Source organism: Halichoerus grypus, chromosome 2, assembly GCF_964656455.1.
Source record: "Halichoerus grypus chromosome 2, mHalGry1.hap1.1, whole genome shotgun sequence".
In the NCBI taxonomy this organism is placed as follows: domain Eukaryota; kingdom Metazoa; phylum Chordata; class Mammalia; order Carnivora; family Phocidae; genus Halichoerus; species Halichoerus grypus.
In genome coordinates, this window is record NC_135713.1 from 206,208,731 (window position 1) to 206,228,925 (window position 20,195).

Here is a 20,195-nt window from a genome sequence, read left to right on the forward strand (position 1 = left end):
TCACCTCTTGGCATCCACCCGATCTCATGTCTCCCGTGAATACTGGCTTACTGTGTTTCCCCATCAAGTCACACCGGTTCCACTGTTGTGGGGGGCAGGCGAGAACGCACCAGGAATTCTTGGACGGGAAGAGGCAGGGAAGCCCGGAGACTTCCGACAGCCTCACGGGGTCAGGGCTCTGCTTGGCCTCGCGGTGTCTCAGGCTCCGCGTGAGCCGTAGCCCTGGAGCCCAGGAGACTCCGCCCCAGACAGTCCCTAAGAGCATGCCCATGCCTCTCCACATACGCACCTGCAATGAGATATTCCTTCTTTCCTCCGACGTCCAGTGAGACCCCACATACGGCGGAGGAAGGAGCCGTGTAGATAAACTCTATATCCTTGTCAGGGCCTTTGAACATCTGGAAAGACGAAGGTGAGACGTGAGCAGAGCTGGCCTGCATAGCTAAGGAAGTCTGGGGCCCCCCCGCCCGAAAACATCCTGGGGGGGCAGCCCAACCTGCCCCTGTGGGACCCCCAGCATGGAAAAGCGGAGGAGCTAGATTAGAAGGTCACCTGCAGAGAGATTCTCTGGACACATCCGGTCAGCTGTCAGCAGGCTGGGCACAACGGGGTCCCCGGCACCCATTTCCCATAACACGTGGGCTCTCCCTACCACCGACAAGGTCGTATCAGAATCTCCAGGGAGAGGCCTGTGTATCTCCAGGTGACTCTGACCCATCGTGGAGGACCACCGCCTTTGAGGACTGCCAGGAACTTTGGTCAAGCATTGGCTCCTTGATGGGAGAGGCACCCTTAACTCCGTGGCCATGGATGGGACTCCACGGGCCAGTGGGGTTTGACGTCTCAACTGATCTACACACCTGCTGCCCAGGTGGGGGGTGCATCGTTCCAACACCTTGGCAGGAAGTGAGACCGCCGCAGCCAAGGGTTCCTGCTGCCCCACTGGGTGGGGACAGTGACAGGCGGGGACGTGAGTGTGCGCGGAGGATGGCCCTCCACCCCGGCCGGGGGGTGCAGCCCAGCGGAGGCTGGGGGCGCGGGGGGAGGGAGGCGGTGGAGAGGGGAAAGCACACACACGCGCCGGGACCACAGACAGAGGCTGCAGAGCGCAGGCGCCCTCGGGCTTGCGAGTCGGCTGGAACCTCGTGAGGATTTTTGCCGTGCCTAAACCAGGGTTGCTAGTGGGGGCTTGCGGGGGAGGGGGTTGTTTCAACAAGCAAACCCCAACGCAACAGGGTCATCCCAATGTCATGATAAAGCAGCTTTGCAAGAGCTCGGTCCAACCCGCCCCAGGAAAGGTGAGGCCGATGGTGACAACGTGCTCTCCTAAATGACCTCTCCCGCTGAGGGCAAAAATGCTGCCTTGGTGTTAAGTCCTGCCTTTCCACGCCGCCACGATGAGGCCGCAAGAACAGAGACGCTCTCTCTCCCACAGAGACCTAGGTCCTGAGAGAGCAGGTCACCCCCTCAAATGACACAGATGCAATGAACAAGCATTTCATTGACCTTCTGAAAACATTTATTTCCTGCTTCTTCTTATATTTGTAACAAAATTAAACACGGCCAGCGACAGCTCCTGCCTTTACAAAGCTGTCTCTCCAGCTGGAGACTAAGACTCGACTCTCTCCTGAACACCAAGGTAGTGACTACTGACAATGATCACTTTCCTCCAGGGCTGGTCCTGTTCTTCCTACCTCCCCCACGCCGTCTGCTCTCAAACACGGGCTCCTCGCCATACGCCCTCGAACACAAGCAACGTTCTGAGAAAACTGACCCCCCCACCTGCCCCTCGGTCCACGGCCTCCATGCCTGCCTGTCCCTCTCCCACCTGGCGGACCCTCCTGTCCCGCCACCGGCCAGGCCGTGGTCTCCACGTCTTCCCCCATGTCCTCTTTTGGGAAGCTGGCCCCCACCACACCTGCCCACAGGCCTCCTTCCTTGTAGAATTTAAAGCTGACCAGGCAAGACTAGAGCCCACAGCACAGTGTGGGGGAGCGAGGGCTCCCAGACGCAACGACCGAGCTCTCTTGCCTTCGAGCCTCACACTAGCTCAGCTAAGGACGGGCACCCACGAATGTTCCACAGAAGCTCTGGCCAGCTTCGTAACGATGCTGAGGCTCTACCACACATTTACTATCCACCAGAATGAGGAGAACGCATTTCTGAAATAACCTAGTCAATGGGAACAACTTTCCAAGCATTTACAGATTAAAGAAAACGGGATCGACTCGTGTCTGCTCCGGGGATGGGGGCACGGTGTTCCTCGAGAAGGCAGGACACCTCCCCGGGGTCTCCAGCCTCTGGAGGACCCAACCTTGCTCCTGACCCTGCCACGGCTCTGCCCGGTGGAGCAACCTGGCGGTGGTCCCCATTACCTTGATCTGCTTGATCTCATACTGAATCCGCTTAATGGGGTTGCCGTAGATGTCATTCCCAGAGTCCACCTCCTTCACACTGACCGCTTTCGCCCTTATCACTGCGAAACAAAGACACAGAGGTGAGCAGAACCCCCACAGCGCCGTCCTGGCTCCGAGGAGGGACGAGATGAGCCAGCAGGTCACACCCCACACACGCCGAGCAGGAGGGGCAAGAGGTGAAGCTCGGAGACCCCTTCTCGTCCCAGGATTTTTCACGGATGCTGACCGGGGCCAAAAGCAGAAGCCTGGTCTCTCAGGACCAGCGGGCTTCCTGAGGTAGTCACCGAGAAAGCTCTTTGTTGATGCCATGCTTGAGTGCTTGGGGGCTTTTGAAAATTCTCTCCAGTGTGTATTCATTGGTGGCTGGGGAAGCAGATAAGCAAATTAACTGGGCCGTAATCATCATCATATAATGAAGGATAGTCAGATTCCTACCACCCAGCCTCCATCCATGGCCGATTGGCAAACGGGCTTTTTCAGGCTGAGGGGTAACTGCCTCCCCAAGAGGTCCCATCATATTTAGGGTTAGGGGGTCTTACAACTGAAGGGTCTATCCTGCTACGCCTAATCTGTCCTAAAAGTGACCCTGAAAAATGTCCTGTGGGTGATTCTTTATAATAACAATACATATTCTATCAAGAGCACGACAGGGGAAGGCTCAGAGTGCTTTGCCCCCCAAAGGAAACATTCACGGGCCTCACCGGCAGACCCACGGGACAGGTGCCTAGGAAGGAGGCCAAATGGAAAGAAAATGATCCCAGACCATGACACAAGATGAAGGAGAGGAGAAGAGGCTGGGCTGGGAAGGTTCTGGAATGTTTGCCAGAGCTCCTGAGGCTGCTCGTGGGCTGCGCACCACAGGGCGTCCTACCAGCAATTAAGCCAGGACCCAGCCTCGGCCCGCACCCCGATGCGGTGAGGGTCAGCCGTTCGCGGGTCACTGGGGCAGAGCCCTCCCTCGTTTCATTCGGAGGCTTATCGGCTGGTGGCACGGCCTGTTTTAATGGCTTTAAAAGCTTTGCCCTCCACGGCCCAGCTGCGCAGGGTCACTCGGGCGAGTATTATGCTAATGTGGATGTGAGCAAAACAGGGCAACAGGGAACAGACGGAGCCAGGCACAGAGGCGCCTCTGTCCTCCACCCCCAGGCGGGCGACTCGCATCTTGGAAGCCCCTGGCCGGGGTTGTCTTCCCAATAGATCAGGGAGGCCTGGGCACGTGCATCCCATCCGTGCCCATCCCCCGGACCCCAGGCGGCACCAAAGACAACCTGCCCGCCCCCCGGCCCCTACTCCCACCCCCTACCCCCACCCCCCGCCCTGCCCCGCCCAGGCCCAAACCCCATTCTTTTTTTTTTTTTTTTAAGATTTTATTTATTTATTTGAGAGAGAATGAGAGAGAGAGAGCACAAGAGGGGGGGAGCGGGAGAGGGAGAAGCAGACTCCCCACTGAGCAGGGAGCCCGACGCGGGACTCGATCCCGGGACTCCAGGATCATGACCTGAGCCGAAGGCAGTCGCTTAACCAACTGAGCCACCCAGGCGCCCACCAAACCCCATTCTTATGCCTTCTTCTGTTGGAGCTGAGTCATGATGGGCAGAGGCCGCAGGTTCCTATTTCCCAGGCTAAGCCAGGCCCCAACCTGCAAAGCCACATCTAGGAAATGCCACCCAGTGGGCCACGTACAACAGAGGGCTCTGCCCTTGGGAGCGGGTCTGTTTCCAGTGGCTCCTCCCGATCCCACCCTTCTCCACCCCCAGCACCAGCAGACTTTTTATAGCCGCATCCCTCCGGGCTCAAACGTCTTCCTCAGCCGCCCACTGCCCTCCTCTATAATAGGACACCCCTCTGCAACCTGGTGCCAGCCAGCGGCTGTCTCGTTACCCCAGCTGCTCCCGTCCCGCTGTTCCGCCAGTCCACAATAGTCCCTTGAACCCAAACCTGCCCAGGGGTGTCCCCACCTCTGGACAGACAAGGCTCTTCTGCCCCGAATGCCATCTACCCCTCCCTGCCAGGAAAACTTCTACGCATCCTTCAAGACCCAGGTAAAATCGCCCTTTCCTTGCTCTGGGAGATCCTGTCTTCCTGTGGCACTTGGCACATTCCACATCTGTCGTCCATCCCGTCGTGAACACCTGTACGCCTGTGTGCTCAGGGGGCTTCTACCCGGCAGAGGCTACGTTCTGACCAGTCAGTGCCCGCTAGGTCCTTGCCAGATGGAACTGGGCTGTCCGTGAGACATCCGGGCAGCCCAGCTGAGTCCGTCTGTGGTCTCTCTCACTACCTGCCACATCTATACCCTATTGCGCCCCCACACGGGGAAGTGTTGATGCAAATCCCGGACCATCCCAGATTAACGCCCCAGGCGTCACTGGGCGTCAGCACGGTCGCTGGCTGGTGGTAGAAGGAACCAGGAACGCCCAAGGGAGACAACAGTTGTGGGAGGAGCGCTGCTGCTGGATTTCCCTAGGATACACCCAGTCCTGCATGCTTTTCCGAACTGCTTTTCAGAGGTCCGCTACCTCACACGATGCTTAACCCAAAACAGGTCCTCAATAAACAGCCAGTAGCGAGGAGAACACCAGTCAACGCTCCTCTCAGTGAACAGGTTCCATTCTGTTCCATGCATCCAGATCCATGCATTTTTGTCCTAGAAAAGCCCCTAAGCCTCCTAGGCAGTCCGAATCGGTATTCAGGAGGGGCAGCACCGGGCTAGCCCCTGCCCTAGCCCCCTCCCCGCCGTGTAGTGCCAAGGACATTCCCTGACCTCGCTGAGCTACCCCCCAGCCCCTGCACTCCTCCGGGCTGCCGGGAGGAGTAGGGGATGAGGGGCCTGGCACACAATGCACGTCTAGCTCAAGACGACAGAACGGCACACTTTCCTTTTTTAAATTATCGGAAAGGGAGTGGTTGCATCCAGGGTCCAGGGCAGACTTGCGGGTTGAGACTAGAATGTGAACTGGCTCCTAGGCTGCCCGCGGCTTGCAGGGAAGTGGGGGGCAGGGGCCAGGAGGAACCCCAGCTGGGCTTGTCCATGCAAAACAAGAACTCACGATTCTTCAGGGTCTCTGAATTTGGGGTGGGAACCTCCTCCCCACTTTGAAAAATGAGAGAGAATGTGAAGGAAAGAAAGAGAATCAAGAGAAGCAAAGAAAGAGCAGCTTTATGGAAATCTTCCGAAAGCATCAACACCATCCGGACACGAAGGAGAGATGCTGCGCATTCATCTGTCCACGGAGATGCCGTGGACCCGCTCAGGGCAGCAGGGGCCGTGTGGGCTCAGCACTCTAGGCGGGGAAGGGCATAAGCAAAGCTTTAGCAAATAAATTCATCAAAGCCGGAGGATCCCATAGGCAAGCTGAGGGCAGGAGACCTGGGGGACACAGGTGGAGGGGCCCCACAGGGAGGAGGGCTGGGGCGGCCTCACGGTGGACCCCAGCCAGCTCTGGCTGCAGACATTCTGACCCTCAGCCTTCTGCCCCCAGCATGAGGCTGGGGTGGGGATTTCTTAGCAGCCAGACTCGGAGCTCGAGGTTGAGGCTCGGAGCCTTTCAAGTGATCCTAAAAGTGTGGGCCTCCTTCTGCTGCCCACGGGAGAAAGGCATAAGGAGAGGGAGGGTCTTCGAAAAACAGAGATGGCCTTTAAGGAGCATCCAACCCAGGCAAGAAGTCAGACAATGGACAGGGGAACAGAGAAGCACACCGTTTCCAACCCAAGCGGCGGACAGGGAGGAGGCCGAGAGCTCTCCAGAAAGGCATTTCCAACACCCCAGGAGACAGGCATCACCAAAGCTCTGGGATGGAGGCCACTCTAAGTAAAGGATGGGCCCCGCTCAATCCCAGGCCTTTTAAAGGCCAGGACTGGGGAAAAGCAAAGAGACCCAAAGAGTCTGAGAGGAAATTAAAATCCAGGCATGGACATATGTTTGCTGAACACCTACTATGTGCTGGGCCAGCTGTCTGGCCCTGGGGTGGGCGACCAGCCCACATCCTGTCCATCCCCCAGCAGTGAGCGGCTCTGCCCCACAGGCCTGCCCTTGGCTGTAGGAACCAGAGGCAGCGGTGGGAGCAGGAGGCTTTATAAAGATCCTTGTTTTAACTGCTTTGTGCTCAAAAATGATGGCCTCTCCCTGAGCTGCGCAGATTTTGTTTTTCTTCTTTCCCTTCTGCCGTTAACACAACATCTGGGTTTGAGATCAAGGCTGATACACTGGCTGATGGATTCGCCGCCAGATGTTGGCTACTGGGATGCACAACCGTCAACTTAATTCAAAGCACACGCAACCGCAGAGCCCCTGCCCCCACCCCTCGGGCCGCGGACACCACATGATGTCACTTCCCCCTGCTAGCAGCCTGCAAAAACAATCCCCGGTACACCCAGCCAGATTTGGGATGGAAAAGAGCTGGGTGGGTGGAGAGTCAAGGTCGGGGACGATGATCCAAGGAACACAAGCTTTGTTCAGACTATGAGAGAGGACGCCCGCCCAGGGAAGACCCAGGGAGGCCAGACTGTCCCACTGCTGCCCGGGGCGGGCGGCAGGGGTGGGGTGGGGTGAGAAGAGCAGGGGGCTTTCAGGAAACCTAGGGTGTCTTCAGCACGCAACATGGCCTGGGCTGGCCTGGGCTGGCGTGGGCCCGGGGTGGGGGGGCACGCTTGACCAGCCCAGGCAGAGATTCAGATCATCCCGCCTGCACCCCACCGACATCTTGTGAGTCCTCCTGCGTCCGTGGACATTCCTGGGGAAGCAACGGAGAATAGCAAGCCATCCCCACAATCTGTGGGGAGCCAGACCCAGAAAGAGAACGGCCTCTAAGGAGTTCATTTATTTCACACCCACTGAGTCGTCTTTACTATCCTGCCGCGAGCCTGGCCGCTCTCCGGAGGAATCCCATCTGCTACATATACGAATATATCTTAATAGGACACTTCCCAATGGGGCACCGCTTCCCAATTGGGCACCGGCTCCCAATTCCAGAGCCAGGTAAAGCTGTGGATATTAAAACATGACTTTGAGACCCTCGTGGCCTTGTTTCAATGCACTCAACTCACGCTAAGTCCCTAGGCCCCCGTACCAGCTGAGGCTGAGCTTCTGGCTTAGGGAAAAATCACGCATTTGCCCAGAAGAGTCGTGGGAATCTCTGGGGTTCAGAAAAAACACTCGTCTAAGTACAAGGTCAAAATCCAGCCCTGGATCATCTGAGCCTTACCAGTGCACGGATCAGAGTGGCAGGGCTGGCTCAATGTCAGCAGAGGCCACATCCCGTCTCAGCCCAGCCCACGGGCTGCAGCCGCCAGCGAGAACCCGGGAGGGTCGCCCAGGGAGACTGCTGCCCGCAGGGATGGCACTGCTCTGCTCGTCCGTCCTGCTCCCAGCCCTGGGGTCCCTCCGCTAGGGGCATGTTCCCAGTGCCACACATGTAGGAGGATGGAGAGATGGGGCCCTCAGCTTGCCAGTACATCTGCCAAAGACCCTCCTGTCCTGCCCCCAGTCGAGAGGGGGTCACCCTGCACGGTAACCGGAATGCAGTTGAGCCAAGCCCACCGCGCGCAGCGGTGTGCCATCATGGGGGTGAGCGTGGGGAAGGGCATTTCTTAGGTGGAAACAGGGCCACTGCATTGCCCGGGCTGCAAACGCCCTCCGTGGGTCACTCGGTCCACTTCCTCATCTCCACGCAGAATTACATGCCAACCTCTTCAGAGGAAACCCAGCTGCCCCTTACTCCAGATGCGCTCCACTCCGCTGGGGCGCTTGGGGACAGCTGCAGGGTTCCCTGCTTTCGTCTACGCTCTCCAGAGAAGGGGGCACCCTGAGTCTGGACATTTACACCCTCCAATCACAGAGCGACCAACGTCCCCCCTAATACCTGTAACAACGTCCTGCAGCTGCCGTCTGGGAGTTTCTTATCCCTTTTGGGTGAACAGGTGACACTGTATGGTTGGTCGACCTGGCTGAGGCCCCTCTGAGTTTTGATGAGCTGGTCCAAAGTCTGGCTGAGGGCAGCCCTGTGGCGCCCCCATCCCACCCACACACTAGCCCTCGGGGCCAGACTTGGGAAAGCCAGGGGGTGCCCCACAGCCCCCATCTCCACCCAGACACACCCCACAGTAACAGCTGCAGCTTTGGCCTATAAAAGCTGTAACCAAAGGAGCACGTTTTCAGGGCCCTGCCCCCCACTACCGTGGGATCCCTAACGGCACCTCAGTGGGCTTTGGGGGGCATAGTAAGGATGGTTTTGAACCTCTCCAATGGGCCTGCATTTGCTCCACGAGCAGGGTAGGCGACCCCCCCCAGCTGGAGGGCAGGGAACGGGGCAGACAGTGATTGAAAAAGAGAAGCGGGCTCACATGGACTGCAGGCCCGCTCGGACCCCTGGGTCTCCAGGCCACGCCCCTCCCCACAGAACCGCACGTAGAAATGGGGTGCGGTCCGACAGCCTGGGAGATGTCACAGGAATGGGTGGCGGCAGCGCTGGCTCAGCACCCAGACGTCCCTGGGAGCATCCAGCCCCACCTGCCCCTCCGGCCTCACTGTCTGGCCACGCTGCGCATTTGCAGGTGCCCCACGGTGGACACCGGGGGTGGGGGGCTTTCCCTGGACACCTGGCCCCGCCAACCTTCCCTGGTGTCAGGGCCTGGCCGCTTTCAGTCAGCAGGGGAGCCGACTTCTTCCAATTCACTTCTTTTAGGGAACTGAGAAAAAGGGTGTGGGGGGCTCATTTTATAATTAAAACTTTTCTGTGGTGGTAGAAGGCAACCAGGGGCTCCCTCTGTCTGAGCAGCTGCCCCGACAGACCAGAAGCCACTTTCGGGTCCCTGCAAGCCTCCTCATCCCGGGGAGCCGACCGACGTCCCCAGCTCTGGGGTAGGGCTGCGCCTGTCCAGGGTGAGGGCGAGGTTGGCTGGCGTGACTCAGGCCAGGGCTGGAAAGGCCTGCACTCACCACCACTCGGAGCAGATGTGTCTGTGGGGGCCGAGGGTGGGGCAGGGAGGGTGACCGGGTGCACGAGAGAGGACAGCACACAGCAGTGTGGCTCCAGCCCTGGGCCTTTGGAGATTCTAGCACCTTCCCATGAGCTGCTGTCCACTGGATGCCCGGTCTCCATGGAGACCAGCGTTCCCACCTCCACTTCCTGTCCTTTGGCTCAGGCCCCCTTGGGAGCACGAGGGAAACATCTCTAAGAGCTCATCAGCTGTGCAGAGAAAAGCTGGGGCACTCGCTGCTCGGCCGCCTGCCCCAGCCCCCCAGGACCCCGGCAGGCCCCCGACTCACGCCCCGCCACCCTTCCTTCCCACTGTGAGCCCAGCGGGAGCTCATGCCAGAGGCCTTGGTCACGGTTCCCGAAGCCTTGGGCTCAGGCCCTTCCCATTCACGTGCTGCTGAATCACTTGAAAAAAATGCATCCCGATCCTGGGAGGATTTGCTGAGAACAGTGCGGCTTTGTGGAAGGAACTGCTGGTCTGCACTTTCTCCGCCAAGACCCCGAGGAGCAGCCAAGCTCGGCCCTGCAAACCCCAGGCCTGGAGCCCACAGCGGGGGCAGCAGCTGGATGGGGCAGGGCAGGAGGCAGAGGGAGCCCGGAGAGGCGCGGAGGGAACATCAGCCACCCCGCCCCTGCCCCCCTGCAATCCCTGCCCATCCACCGGCTGGGGAAGGGGCACGGAGAGGCCGGGGGGCCCTGTCCTCTCTGGGCTGCCCCACTTGCAGGGGTGAAAGCAGGAGGGCCAGGCCCATGGCTCGGGCCCGTGAGCACGGACAGGGCAGCAGTCCTGGCCCTCGTGTAGGACTGAGGCATGCAGCCTGTGGGCTGACCTCTCTCAGGCAGACCCAGGGATGTAAAGGCTGGGATCCCAGGGCCTACACTCCAGCTTCTGACATGGGGAGAACCCGGGAGGCACGTGTGCCCTCTCCTCCTACGCCCTGGAGCTCAGCCGAGCAAACAAGGCTGCCTCCTGGAGTCAGAGGTGTCAAGAGATGTGCTGTCAACCCGGCACCCCTCTCCAGCCTGCGACCCGGACTGGACTGTTCCCGGAACTGTCAAGGCAGCCCACATGTCCACATCAACCCTCCATCGTGTTACAGAGGGAGGGGGTGGGGGCAGGAGACTGGAAGAACCACTGCAGGCCCGAGAGGGGACCCTGTGCCCCAATTTTTAAAATCTTCGTTTTCCTGTTATTTTACATTTCTGAGGGTCTGGATATTATCACACCCCCTATGACCACGCACCTGGCTGGGTGGCGGAAGGGACAGGTGTGAGGACCCTCGGACCAGACCGTAAAGGTTCTAGTAAATTCAGAATGAGACGGAAACAGGGAAGCTGTCCCCAAATGTGTGAGCAGAAGCATGAAACCCATGGAAAGTTCTAGAAGATACAATGGAGAGGGAGGACCCATAGGGGAGGACCCGAGAAGTGCTCCAGGAGGACGAAGGTGCACACAGCCTTCATGTCAGGAATCCTCATTGCCACCTGGCCGTGCTCCGTGGGAACCTGCCAGGAGCCCCCCAGTCTTGCAGGTGGCACCGTCCCAGGGCCCCTGGCACCACTGTCCAGGTGTGTCAGAGCGATCCGCAGGGAGCAAAGACAGGGTCCACCAGGACGCCAGCCTGCTCTCTGGGTACCAGGGAGATGGAAGATACCCATGGCGTCTCCAGACGGAACGGGGGGCAGGCTGGAGGGCAGTTTCATTTTCAGCACCGCGGCCCCCAGCCTTCTGCAGCCCAGGTGGGAAAGGGCGCGGTGTCTCATCCTGCTGCCGGGGGGACCGTGGAGGTGTGACCGTCGGGCACCGATGACTCACCCTCCACCTCATCTCGCTGTCCATCTCCTACAACTACTTTTAGCTCAAGTGTGGCCGAGAAGGGGCGCTTCCTCACCTAGGACATTCAGGCCACAAACACTACCTTGGAAAGGAGAAACAAAAATAACCCCCTCAAAGGCAGGCTCATCCATTCATCGGACCGCGGCTTCCAGGCGGTCAGTGTTCGGGTCCCATCATGGTCACGGCTTTAACCCGGTAATCCCATGGCACCTTCTGGGACCAAGGTGATGCTTCAGCAGCACGCAGGAGCCCCGGGTGATCCTGTACCCTACAACGCTGAGCGACCCCAGGCCAGCCTCCCCTCAGGTAATCCTCATTCGGTTTGGGAGTCGCAGAGCCCTCCCGGCCCCAGGGTCTCGTTCTCACTCATGCTGGGCTTAGATCAGACTGTCGAGCTGGCTTTGCAGCCCTGTCCCGTGACATTCCAGCAGCAGAGGACAGAATGGAAACGGGCTGGGAGCAAACATTTTCTCTACCTAACGTGGAAAAGCCGGACAGACAACGGGGCTCAGGGAGATGCTTTCAATGAAATAACTACATGAGACCGTAAAAGCTTCCTCACCCCAGCTACCGGGGATTGGAAAAGCACGCAAAAAACTTAGAGGGTGCTGTTACTGCCCTGTCCGAGTGGCACGTGTGGGGGTTCCATGAGCCTGATGCGCCCCAGGGAAGCCCAGCTCAGGTTCTCACAGGACTGGGTCACCCCACATCTCCCTGTGCACCCCACAGGGAGAAATGGAGGGACAAACCCCAAGTTCAGCAGGCACGTAGCTAAGGAGGAACAGAACAGGGAAGGAGCACACAGGTAGAAGCTGGTTTTGAGCAAATATTCTAGATCTTGGGTTTGGATAGTGGGCTCACGATTGTTCATTATGTTATCCAGGAAATAGACACTAAGGGAGAGAAGGCCATTCACGGACCAATGATACAAATGCATCATGACCAAAGACGGATGATCCAACTGAGTGCGTCTGAGGTCCTGGGGAGGGAGAGAGGGAGAGAGAGTGGGAGGGAGGGAGGGAGGGAGGCAGCCACATCCTTCATACGCCAGTCCAGGGGTTGCCCAACTGTGGCTTGAGGTCCACACGCAGACACCCCCCTATTTTTGTAAATAAGGTCTTACCGGAACCTGGCCCTGCCCATTCACTCCTGTTGTCTATGGCTGTGTTCGAGGTGCAGCGGCAGGGGCGGGTCGTGGCCGCAGGGACTGGTGGGCTGCCAAAGCCTAGAATGTTCACTATCTGGCCCTCTGCAGAAGAAGTGCATCCCTCCACCCCTGTTCAGACTCTAAGTATCTGCAACTGGCAGATGAACCTCGTCCCGCCCAGCTGCCAGGTCAGGGGTGCAGCCGGGAGTGGGACACTGACCAGCCAGCCAGGCACCCCGCCACTCCAGCCCCAGGCAGAGGCATCCGGCAGGCGCCGTGTTGCTGGGGACCACTCCCCTTTCTTCTCTGGGGCTCTGTCTTCCCTTTCCCCTCTCCCCCCTGCTTCTCCTCTGCCTGTCTCTCCCTCTGTCTCACTTCCCAACGTTAAAGTGACAAGAATACCCTAAGCCAGGTCCCATGAAATGAGGTTGGTTTTGTTGGCTTGAAAGACGAAAGAGGTTTGAGTGCAATGTCCCCATTCATATCCCAGCCAATCGCTAAGCAACAAATGATGTATCTTTTGAAACCCTGCCGGCTTGACCTTGGACGCCCCTGAAAGTCCAGTGTTTATGTGGCCAAAACATCCGAACTCCCTCCTTCACCTGAATCTCCGGCTGTGCTCACGGCCCATGCGGGCACAGCCTCAGCCCCAGGACCCACCTGGGCGCCCTGCCGGCCAGCTTCCCGTGGTCATGCCAGGGAGCCTTCCCGGACGGGACTTCGTCAGAAGGCAGGCCCAGGGAAGGAGGACGCGCCCCGGAGGCCATCGGGGGGGACAGGTGGCCCACCGGGGTCTGAGTGGGGGACGCGCACACAGACTCTCAGAGGCTTGGGTACCATTTCCGGCACCATGCTCGCTATCAGTGATGTATTTATCATGGGTGGGACGCTCGCTCTTATCATATCCTCCGAAACTCTTGCAAGCGTTTCCTGGCTTCTTCAAGAAATTGCTTGTGCAACTTGTTTTGCTCTTCAATTTGCTGCTGAAGGTCACGGATCATCTGACTGTGCCTGTCATCGTCCATGAAGCTGGGGGCCCAGAGGGAAGTGTCGTGCTCACATGCCCCTTCCTTCCCCTGGTCTAGGGAGGAGAAAGACTTCAGGCGAGCCAGGCACGCCCTTCTCTGTTCTCTCTGCTCTTCCAGCCCGGCCTGGGAGTGGGCTTCCCAGCTCAGCCCCGGGGGGCCCGTGCGGTGCCACAGCTCCAACTGCCCACCCGGTCCCTGCCACAACCCCGCCAGGCCAGCTCCGTCTGCCTGATCCCGCGGGGACCGGCGCCGGGCGCCCTCCACCAGCGGGTCCGGTCTGGCCGCTGCTTGTCCAGAGCCCGTGCCGCCAAGGAGCCGGTTCTCTTCACCAATAAATACTCTTGCCTTGGGAGACAACGGTTCACTCTCAGTCTTACGTGGGAACTTGGCCAACCGGAGATATTTCTGGTTCTTGAGCTTGTTCAGGAACTCCTTCAAGCTGGTTTGGGACTCAGTCTGGTGGGCGTCCGCCTGCACTGGGCACGTGGGCTCCCCGCCAGGCCGCACGTCCGCCTCTGCACCCACCGCTGTCTTGTCTCTCTGGGGCTCACCTCTACACTCCTGCACCTCGGAGAGGCCGAGCTCTTCCCTGGAGCTCTGATCCACCCCGGGCCCCGCTGCAAGGTGCAAGTTCAGGTACTTCTTCAGCTCTCTGTTTGTGTTAAACAGCTCCTGGAAGGCAAACTCAAGCTCCCTCTGCCACCTGCTCTTGTCCCCGCGCTGGCACGGAGACGCCTGGGGCGTGCCCCCCCCTCTGTGGGTCCAGCCAACGGGCCACAGCTCTTCTAGGTCTTCAGCTTTTCCCTCGGGACTCTGATGCTGACAGTTGTTGTCCGGGCCTTGACCAGGAGGAGCCGCCCCCTTTCCCGGCTGCCTCTGCCCGTCCCGGGCTCCTTCTCTCCCCTCTTTCTCCCGACGCTCGAGCTCCCCTGCAGCAGCCAAGAACTCTTCTATGTGCACCCCTCTGTCCCCCCGGGGCTCAGCGGGACGGCTGCCACCACGGGTCTTCATCGAAGGTACTCGCTTGCCCTTATTCTTCTCATGGGGGCAGAGGGGGTGACGGGTCCGGCCCGCGGCTCTGGGAGGCCCCTGCTTCTCCGTGCCCACCGCTTTCCTCTGGGACTTGGTGCGCCAAGGCTGCCGTCCGACTAGCTCTTCTCTGCGACTCTTCTCTTCCCTGACGGCTGCTCTGTGCTTCTCCCTGGCCCTCTGCGGCCGGGCTGCTCCTCGCTGGGCCGGCCCCTGCGAGTCAGGCAGGGGCTCCCTGGCCTGTCCTCCCCCTGTGCCTGACAGATGTGCTAAATACGGCCGCTCCAGGCCCCGGACTTGCAGGCTGGGGGCCTCCTGCCACCCAGCCTCCAGCTCGTCGGCCAGGCGCTGTGGGCTCTTCTGCTGCGGGAGGTCTTGTCGCCTCTGCAGGGCGAGGGCTCCTTTCTCGCGGACTTGCAGTGACCTGTGCTTCTGCCTCGAACGCGAGGCCTCGTGATCGGGGCTGGGACTCAGCCGAGCGGCTCGGTCTGCATTTCTTCTCATGTCGGTGACCTGGGCAGACACGGCTTCAGAGCGAAGGTGGTGGGAACCAAGCGCGGGAGTCACGGCGCCGGGGGGTGGAGGGGCCACACTTGCCACGGCTGTCCCACGCCGAGCCCACAAGACCAGGACACACTCTGCTGCCCGGAGCGTTCTGAGAAGAGCGAGCCCCTGGAGACAAGGCACACGCAGCTCTGAATGCAGGACAAGCTCTGAAACGCGTCCCTCCGGGTCACTTTTGCCAAGACCCGCCCGCAAGGGCCCAGGCTCGGTTCCCAGTTTGTCTTGCACACCTTTAACGAGACCCTGTGGGGCGGCTGTTTTCCGCGGGGTGTGGTTTTTGCTCTCCAGGGGACATGTGGCAACGTCTGGGGACATTTTTTGTTGTCCTAACTGCAGGGAGGGGGAGCATCTAGTGCACGCAGGCCAGGGACACTGCTCGACATCCTGCGTTGGCCAAGAGGTCCCCACAATGAACAGTGGCTCAGCCCCCCCGTGTCAACAGTGCCAAGGCTGAGACCCCCACCCTAGGCAGGGATGGAAGGGTGCATGTGTCTGGGCTCTGCAGGGGGAGCTGCTTACAAATGGGAGGAAGAAAAGGTGGCAAAGGAGCCTGTCGGCCGGTGCGTGTGCACGTGTGCAGGTGCGTGCGTGCGTGTGTGCGAGAATGCGTGGTACTAGAATCCACTGCAAACCAATCAGAGGGCGCTTAAGCTTCTGCTTTCAGGATTCGCAGTTCTTCTCTCATGGGGTTATCGGAGGGGGACGCGCTGGCATCCGGAAGGGACCCGTGCCCTGCAGGCCCTGCTAGAAAAGGAGGGGCATTTACACCAAAAACGTGTGGACTCACACTGCGTCCACCGGCAGCTGATGTCAAAACCAGCCAGACCGGTGGGCTAAAGGAGCCCCTTCCTAGACAGCTGCAGGCTGTGCCGAGTGCCCCTCCACCACCCCTCCCGGCTTTCATTTTAGTCTGTGCGCAGCCGGGCTGAGCAAGGCCGGCCCAGAGGCATGGCGGGAGTTGGAAAACAACACCGCATCCATGAAACATCAGTTACGTGTACCTGCCCATCTTTCTTACAATAACCCTGTGAGGTAAGGGGCTACCAGCACCCCTGGTTCACAGCTGGGGAAACTGAGGCAGGGACCGATGAAGAAACTTAACCGAGATCACACAGCTGGCGTGTGGTCCACATGCGACCGGCCGAGGCTGCTCACACTGCCGCCGGCTCTTGGTAAATGTGATCACCCAGTGAGACACTTAGAATAGCGGTGAGCATGCCATCCAGCCACTCTGCCAACCACCACGATGAGCAAGAGGGGGGAGAGAGAGAGCTGGGGCGCTGAACGTGAGTGGCGGGGATTCGCAGAGGTGCCCCGGGAATTCGACGGGGGAACAGTCTGGGTGTTTTCTCAGCAGATTGTGCTGGGACACTTGGACACCCACATGCAAAATCATACACCACACATAAAAACGAACTCAAAATGGAGCACAGACCTTAACGTTAGGTCTAAAGCTACAGCTTCAGAGGGAGACATAAGTGTATCTTCGTGACCTCGAGTTAGGCAAAGATTTCTTGGATACGATCCCCAAAGCACAACCAACCAAAGAAACTGGTTAAGAAGGCGTTATCGATCCTAAACACCTTGGCATGCCAAGAGACCTCATTCATGGTGAGAACAAAAAGCACAGAGCGGCAGGAAGTACCTGCGAATCACATACGCAACAGAAGGCTTGAATCCAGATTATATAAGCCACTCAAGATGTAATAAGACAAATAATCCAAGTTTTAAACGGGCAAAAAAAAAAAAAAGCAAAACAGACACTTGACTAAAGAGGAGGCACGCGGCTCATAAAGCGTGAGATTTTAGCATCGGCCGTCATGGGGGGGGTGCACGTGGAAGCTACGAGGGACCGTTCGCGTCCACCGGGATGGCAGTAATGAAACAGACGGACCGTAACACGTGTTGGTGAGCACGCGGAGCAGCCAGAATCCTCCCACGCTGCTGGCGGAATGCGACATGGTGCAGCCGTTTTGGAAAACAGTTTGGCCGATTCTGAAAAGGTAGACGCAGATTTACCATATGGCCCAGCAACTGCATGCCTCAGCGCACGCCCAAGAGAAAGGAAGAGCGCATGTCCAGACCAAAGCCGTGGAAACACAGAGGGACTGGACGGCCTCCCCGGCTCACGGGCCAGATAGATGGGAGTTTGGGTCCGAGTCTCAAATGCCAGCGATTGAGCTTTTTCCACCTTGGGAATGGCCACGGTGGTGTCCAAGCAGGTGGGGAGAGCTGTGAATGTCCCCTCGTCTGCTCTGGAAGACACCTGGAGAGAAGAAGGGAGACTGCGCCCCTCGATGCAGCGGTCCACCGGCTCATCTTCTGTTAACTGGTGACGGTTAGTGGATGCGCCTCTCCTGCTCCCGAGCGCCCTAACCCACTCGGTCACCCTGAGCCAGGCCCATGGAGGCCAGCGCCCCAATACCACCGAGTTGGCTTTTCTAGGAGACACACAAATGGATGAAAACATAAAACCTCCGGACAGACTTCTTGGGGACAAAGTGCAGAACTCAGAGTCAGCTCCCAGTTCAGGAACTGAAAACCCCGTGACGCCCAGCAGACGCCTCCTTGCCCTCCGCCCACATCCCCAGCTCCTCCAAGCTGCCACCTCCAAGCCTGGCCCCACTTGCTAACTTGAGCCCGGAGTGTTCTGAGCGTCCTGGGGTTCTCCCTCTGGTCTTGTAATCCTGCTCCCCCAGAGCTGGACGGCTGCCTGCACCATGCCGGCCGCCTTCAACCCCTCAGGGAAACCACAGCCCCCGTCCCGACACAAGCCCCACTCAGAGCAGTAGACGGAAGGCGAGGTGGACGCCGTCTGGCCTCCTGCGCCAGGCGGACACTGGGCCCATTCTCTCGCACCCTCTGTGGCCCCGGTGCGGTGGCCACCCCCAGGCAGTCGCTCCGATTGCCTTCCAGTAGAGACGGGCCCCTGCCAGGCCACTGGGGAGACCTGCTCGTGGGTGCCGGCCGGCGCCAGGCCCACAGCAGACTGCAGGGCCCCTCACACCCGTGACGGAGAACGGCAACTGTGCCACGATCAGAGGCTGGGAGGTACCTAGGCTCTGACGTCAGGCAGGTCCCATGGCTCCACCGTAGGGTCGCGGTCCCGTGGCTCCCTCCCACATACAAGAGGCACGAGGCTGCCCGTGCAGGGCCACGGAGGGGTGACACAGGGGAAGCCGCACACGTGCCACCGAGGACCCGCCTGTGGCCCATCCTCACGGGCAGGCTCAGAGCCGGCGGGTGGGCTGGCCCGCGCTCGGTGGGCAGTCACGTGGCTGATCTGTGGCATTTGGTCAGGACAGACCCCCCCGCCCTCCAAGTGTTGGCATGTGTTGTGAGGATGCTGCAGGTGCTAGTAGGGCCCCAGATCCCCCAGAACGATGTCCGTGGTGGCGGAGTCAGGATGGCACGTGGTGGACATCACATACCCCCAGGGAGCCTGGGGAGTCCGTCCACCTTGCACGTACCCTATTCTCGGCTGGAACCCACAACGTGATCTGAGGGCTCATCTGTGCCCATGGGACTACATGCGATTTCACAGACATTTAACCAAATGAGGTAACGTGCATGAAGAAAACGGTAAAACGGAGCTTGCTGTGTGGACAGGACACTGATCACCACGTAGACCTCACTGACGGTAGACCCGCGTGGCGCAGGCCATCCCTCTTGCCTGGTCTCACCGCGGCAGGCGAGCTCTAGCCCTATCCCTGCGTTCTGATGCGGAAACAGAGACTCAGAGAGGTGAAGTAACTTGCCTAAGGCCACACAGCTCATAAACAGTACAGGAAGGGTTCAAATCCGAGCAGGCAGACCCCTGATCTGAGTCACCCACCCTGCAGCTGAGGGACGTCAGAGCTAGGAGCTAGGACTCTGTCCTGGGGTGAACTTATCACCTGACCTCCCACTATCGTGAGAGGCGCTTAGCCTCTGTGCTATGGGATGGGCCTCAGTGTTTTCCTTGCATTTTTACTGGAGTTCATCAAATGAACCACCCTCCCCTTTCCCACTCAAGTATTTTCCTTAAACACTGAAAGGCAAGAGCCAGCATGGTGCCTCCTGAATCTTGTTAAGAGTCGTATTTTGATCCAGCAGGTCTGGGGTGAGGCCGACCTTCTGACTCGTAAGGAGCTCCCAGGGGATGCAATACTCGGGTCCGGGGACCACACTTTGAGGAAGTCGGTCCTAGCAAACGGCTCTACCCAGTATCCATGTCTCGATCTGCCTCCTCCCAGCCTCTTACCCCACCTGAGCCCCTCCTACAAGACTCCTAATCAGGCTCTCTGCGTCCCCCTGCCCTGAGCCTGACCCCAACACCTCCACAGCCGGCTACGGCCACCATTCACTCAGCCAGTGGTATCTTCACTGGTGCCCTGCTGCCCACGCCAGCAGGTGTCCCAGCACCGTCCACAGGGCACCTGCAGCACGGTCCGCTGAGCTGCCAGTTAAAATGCAGATTCCTGGGACGCCTGGGTGGCTCAGTCGTTAAGCGTCTGCCTTCAGCTCAGGTCATGATCCCAGGGTCCTGGGATCCCTGCTCAGCGGGGAGCCTGCTTCTCCCTCTCCCACTCCCCTGCTGTGTTCCCTCTCTTGCTGTCTCTGTCTGTCAAATAAATAAATAAAATCTTTAAAAAAAAAAAAAAAAGCAGATTCCTGGGCCCTGCGTCTGCAGGGAAGGGCCCAGACCCTGGTCAGTTCACCAGCTCCTAGGGAATTCCCAACAAGGTCAACAATCCCTGGCCTGTGGGCCCGAGAACATGCCGGCAGCTCCTGATCCAGCTCCCCTACCCAGCTGGGCTCCTTGACCCCCCCATCCCCGCCCCGCCCAGGTCCAGGGCCAGAGTTGTGCTCACGTGGGTTCTTCTTCCTCAACCCTACCCACATTTCCCCAAGCCAGGTCCGGTCCCTCCTTCCTCCCCCGACCTCTGTAGCGACGAGAGAAATGCTCCTGCCTTTCTCTAAAGGCCTACAGACTGGGCGCCTGGGTGACACGGTTTAGCACTTCTTCTTTGAAACGTATAAAAATAGACACAAAAAAGCCCCCATTAGCTGGCATGGCCGGAGAATGTTTCCCTATAGCTAAAGCTTACTCTTTCATGTGTGAAGTTAATCATTTCTGTCTTCTGAGAGTCCACAGAACAGATCAAGTTTGACCTTTTTTCGAACACTCCAGATAATCTTTTGGACTAAAACGT

General features: G+C 59.0%; 2 protein-coding genes across 2 annotated transcripts in view; both read right to left on the reverse strand.

The window, feature by feature from the left end:
• TIMP2 (TIMP metallopeptidase inhibitor 2) overlaps positions 1–20,195 on the reverse strand; it is a 46,522-nt gene that overhangs the window by 10,598 nt on the left and 15,729 nt on the right. Inside the window, exons 2-3 of the mRNA XM_036069582.2 lie at positions 2,376–2,476; positions 290–398 (exon numbers count right to left, since the gene is read on the reverse strand). Of these exons, the coding sequence (XP_035925475.1) occupies positions 290–398; positions 2,376–2,476 (210 nt within the window). The remainder of the gene's footprint in view (positions 1–289; positions 399–2,375; positions 2,477–20,195) is intronic.
• Positions 13,214–19,759, reverse strand: CEP295NL (CEP295 N-terminal like). The gene has a single exon (XM_078066211.1). The coding sequence runs from the start codon at positions 15,313–15,315 to the stop codon at positions 13,279–13,281; it is 2,037 nt and encodes a 678-aa protein (XP_077922337.1). The 5' UTR covers positions 15,316–19,759; the 3' UTR covers positions 13,214–13,278.

Coding starts and splice junctions, on each gene's coding strand:
- CEP295NL (XM_078066211.1), bottom strand. CDS start 15,315: ATGTCCCCAGACGTTGCCACATGTCCCCTGGAGAGCAAAAACCACACC.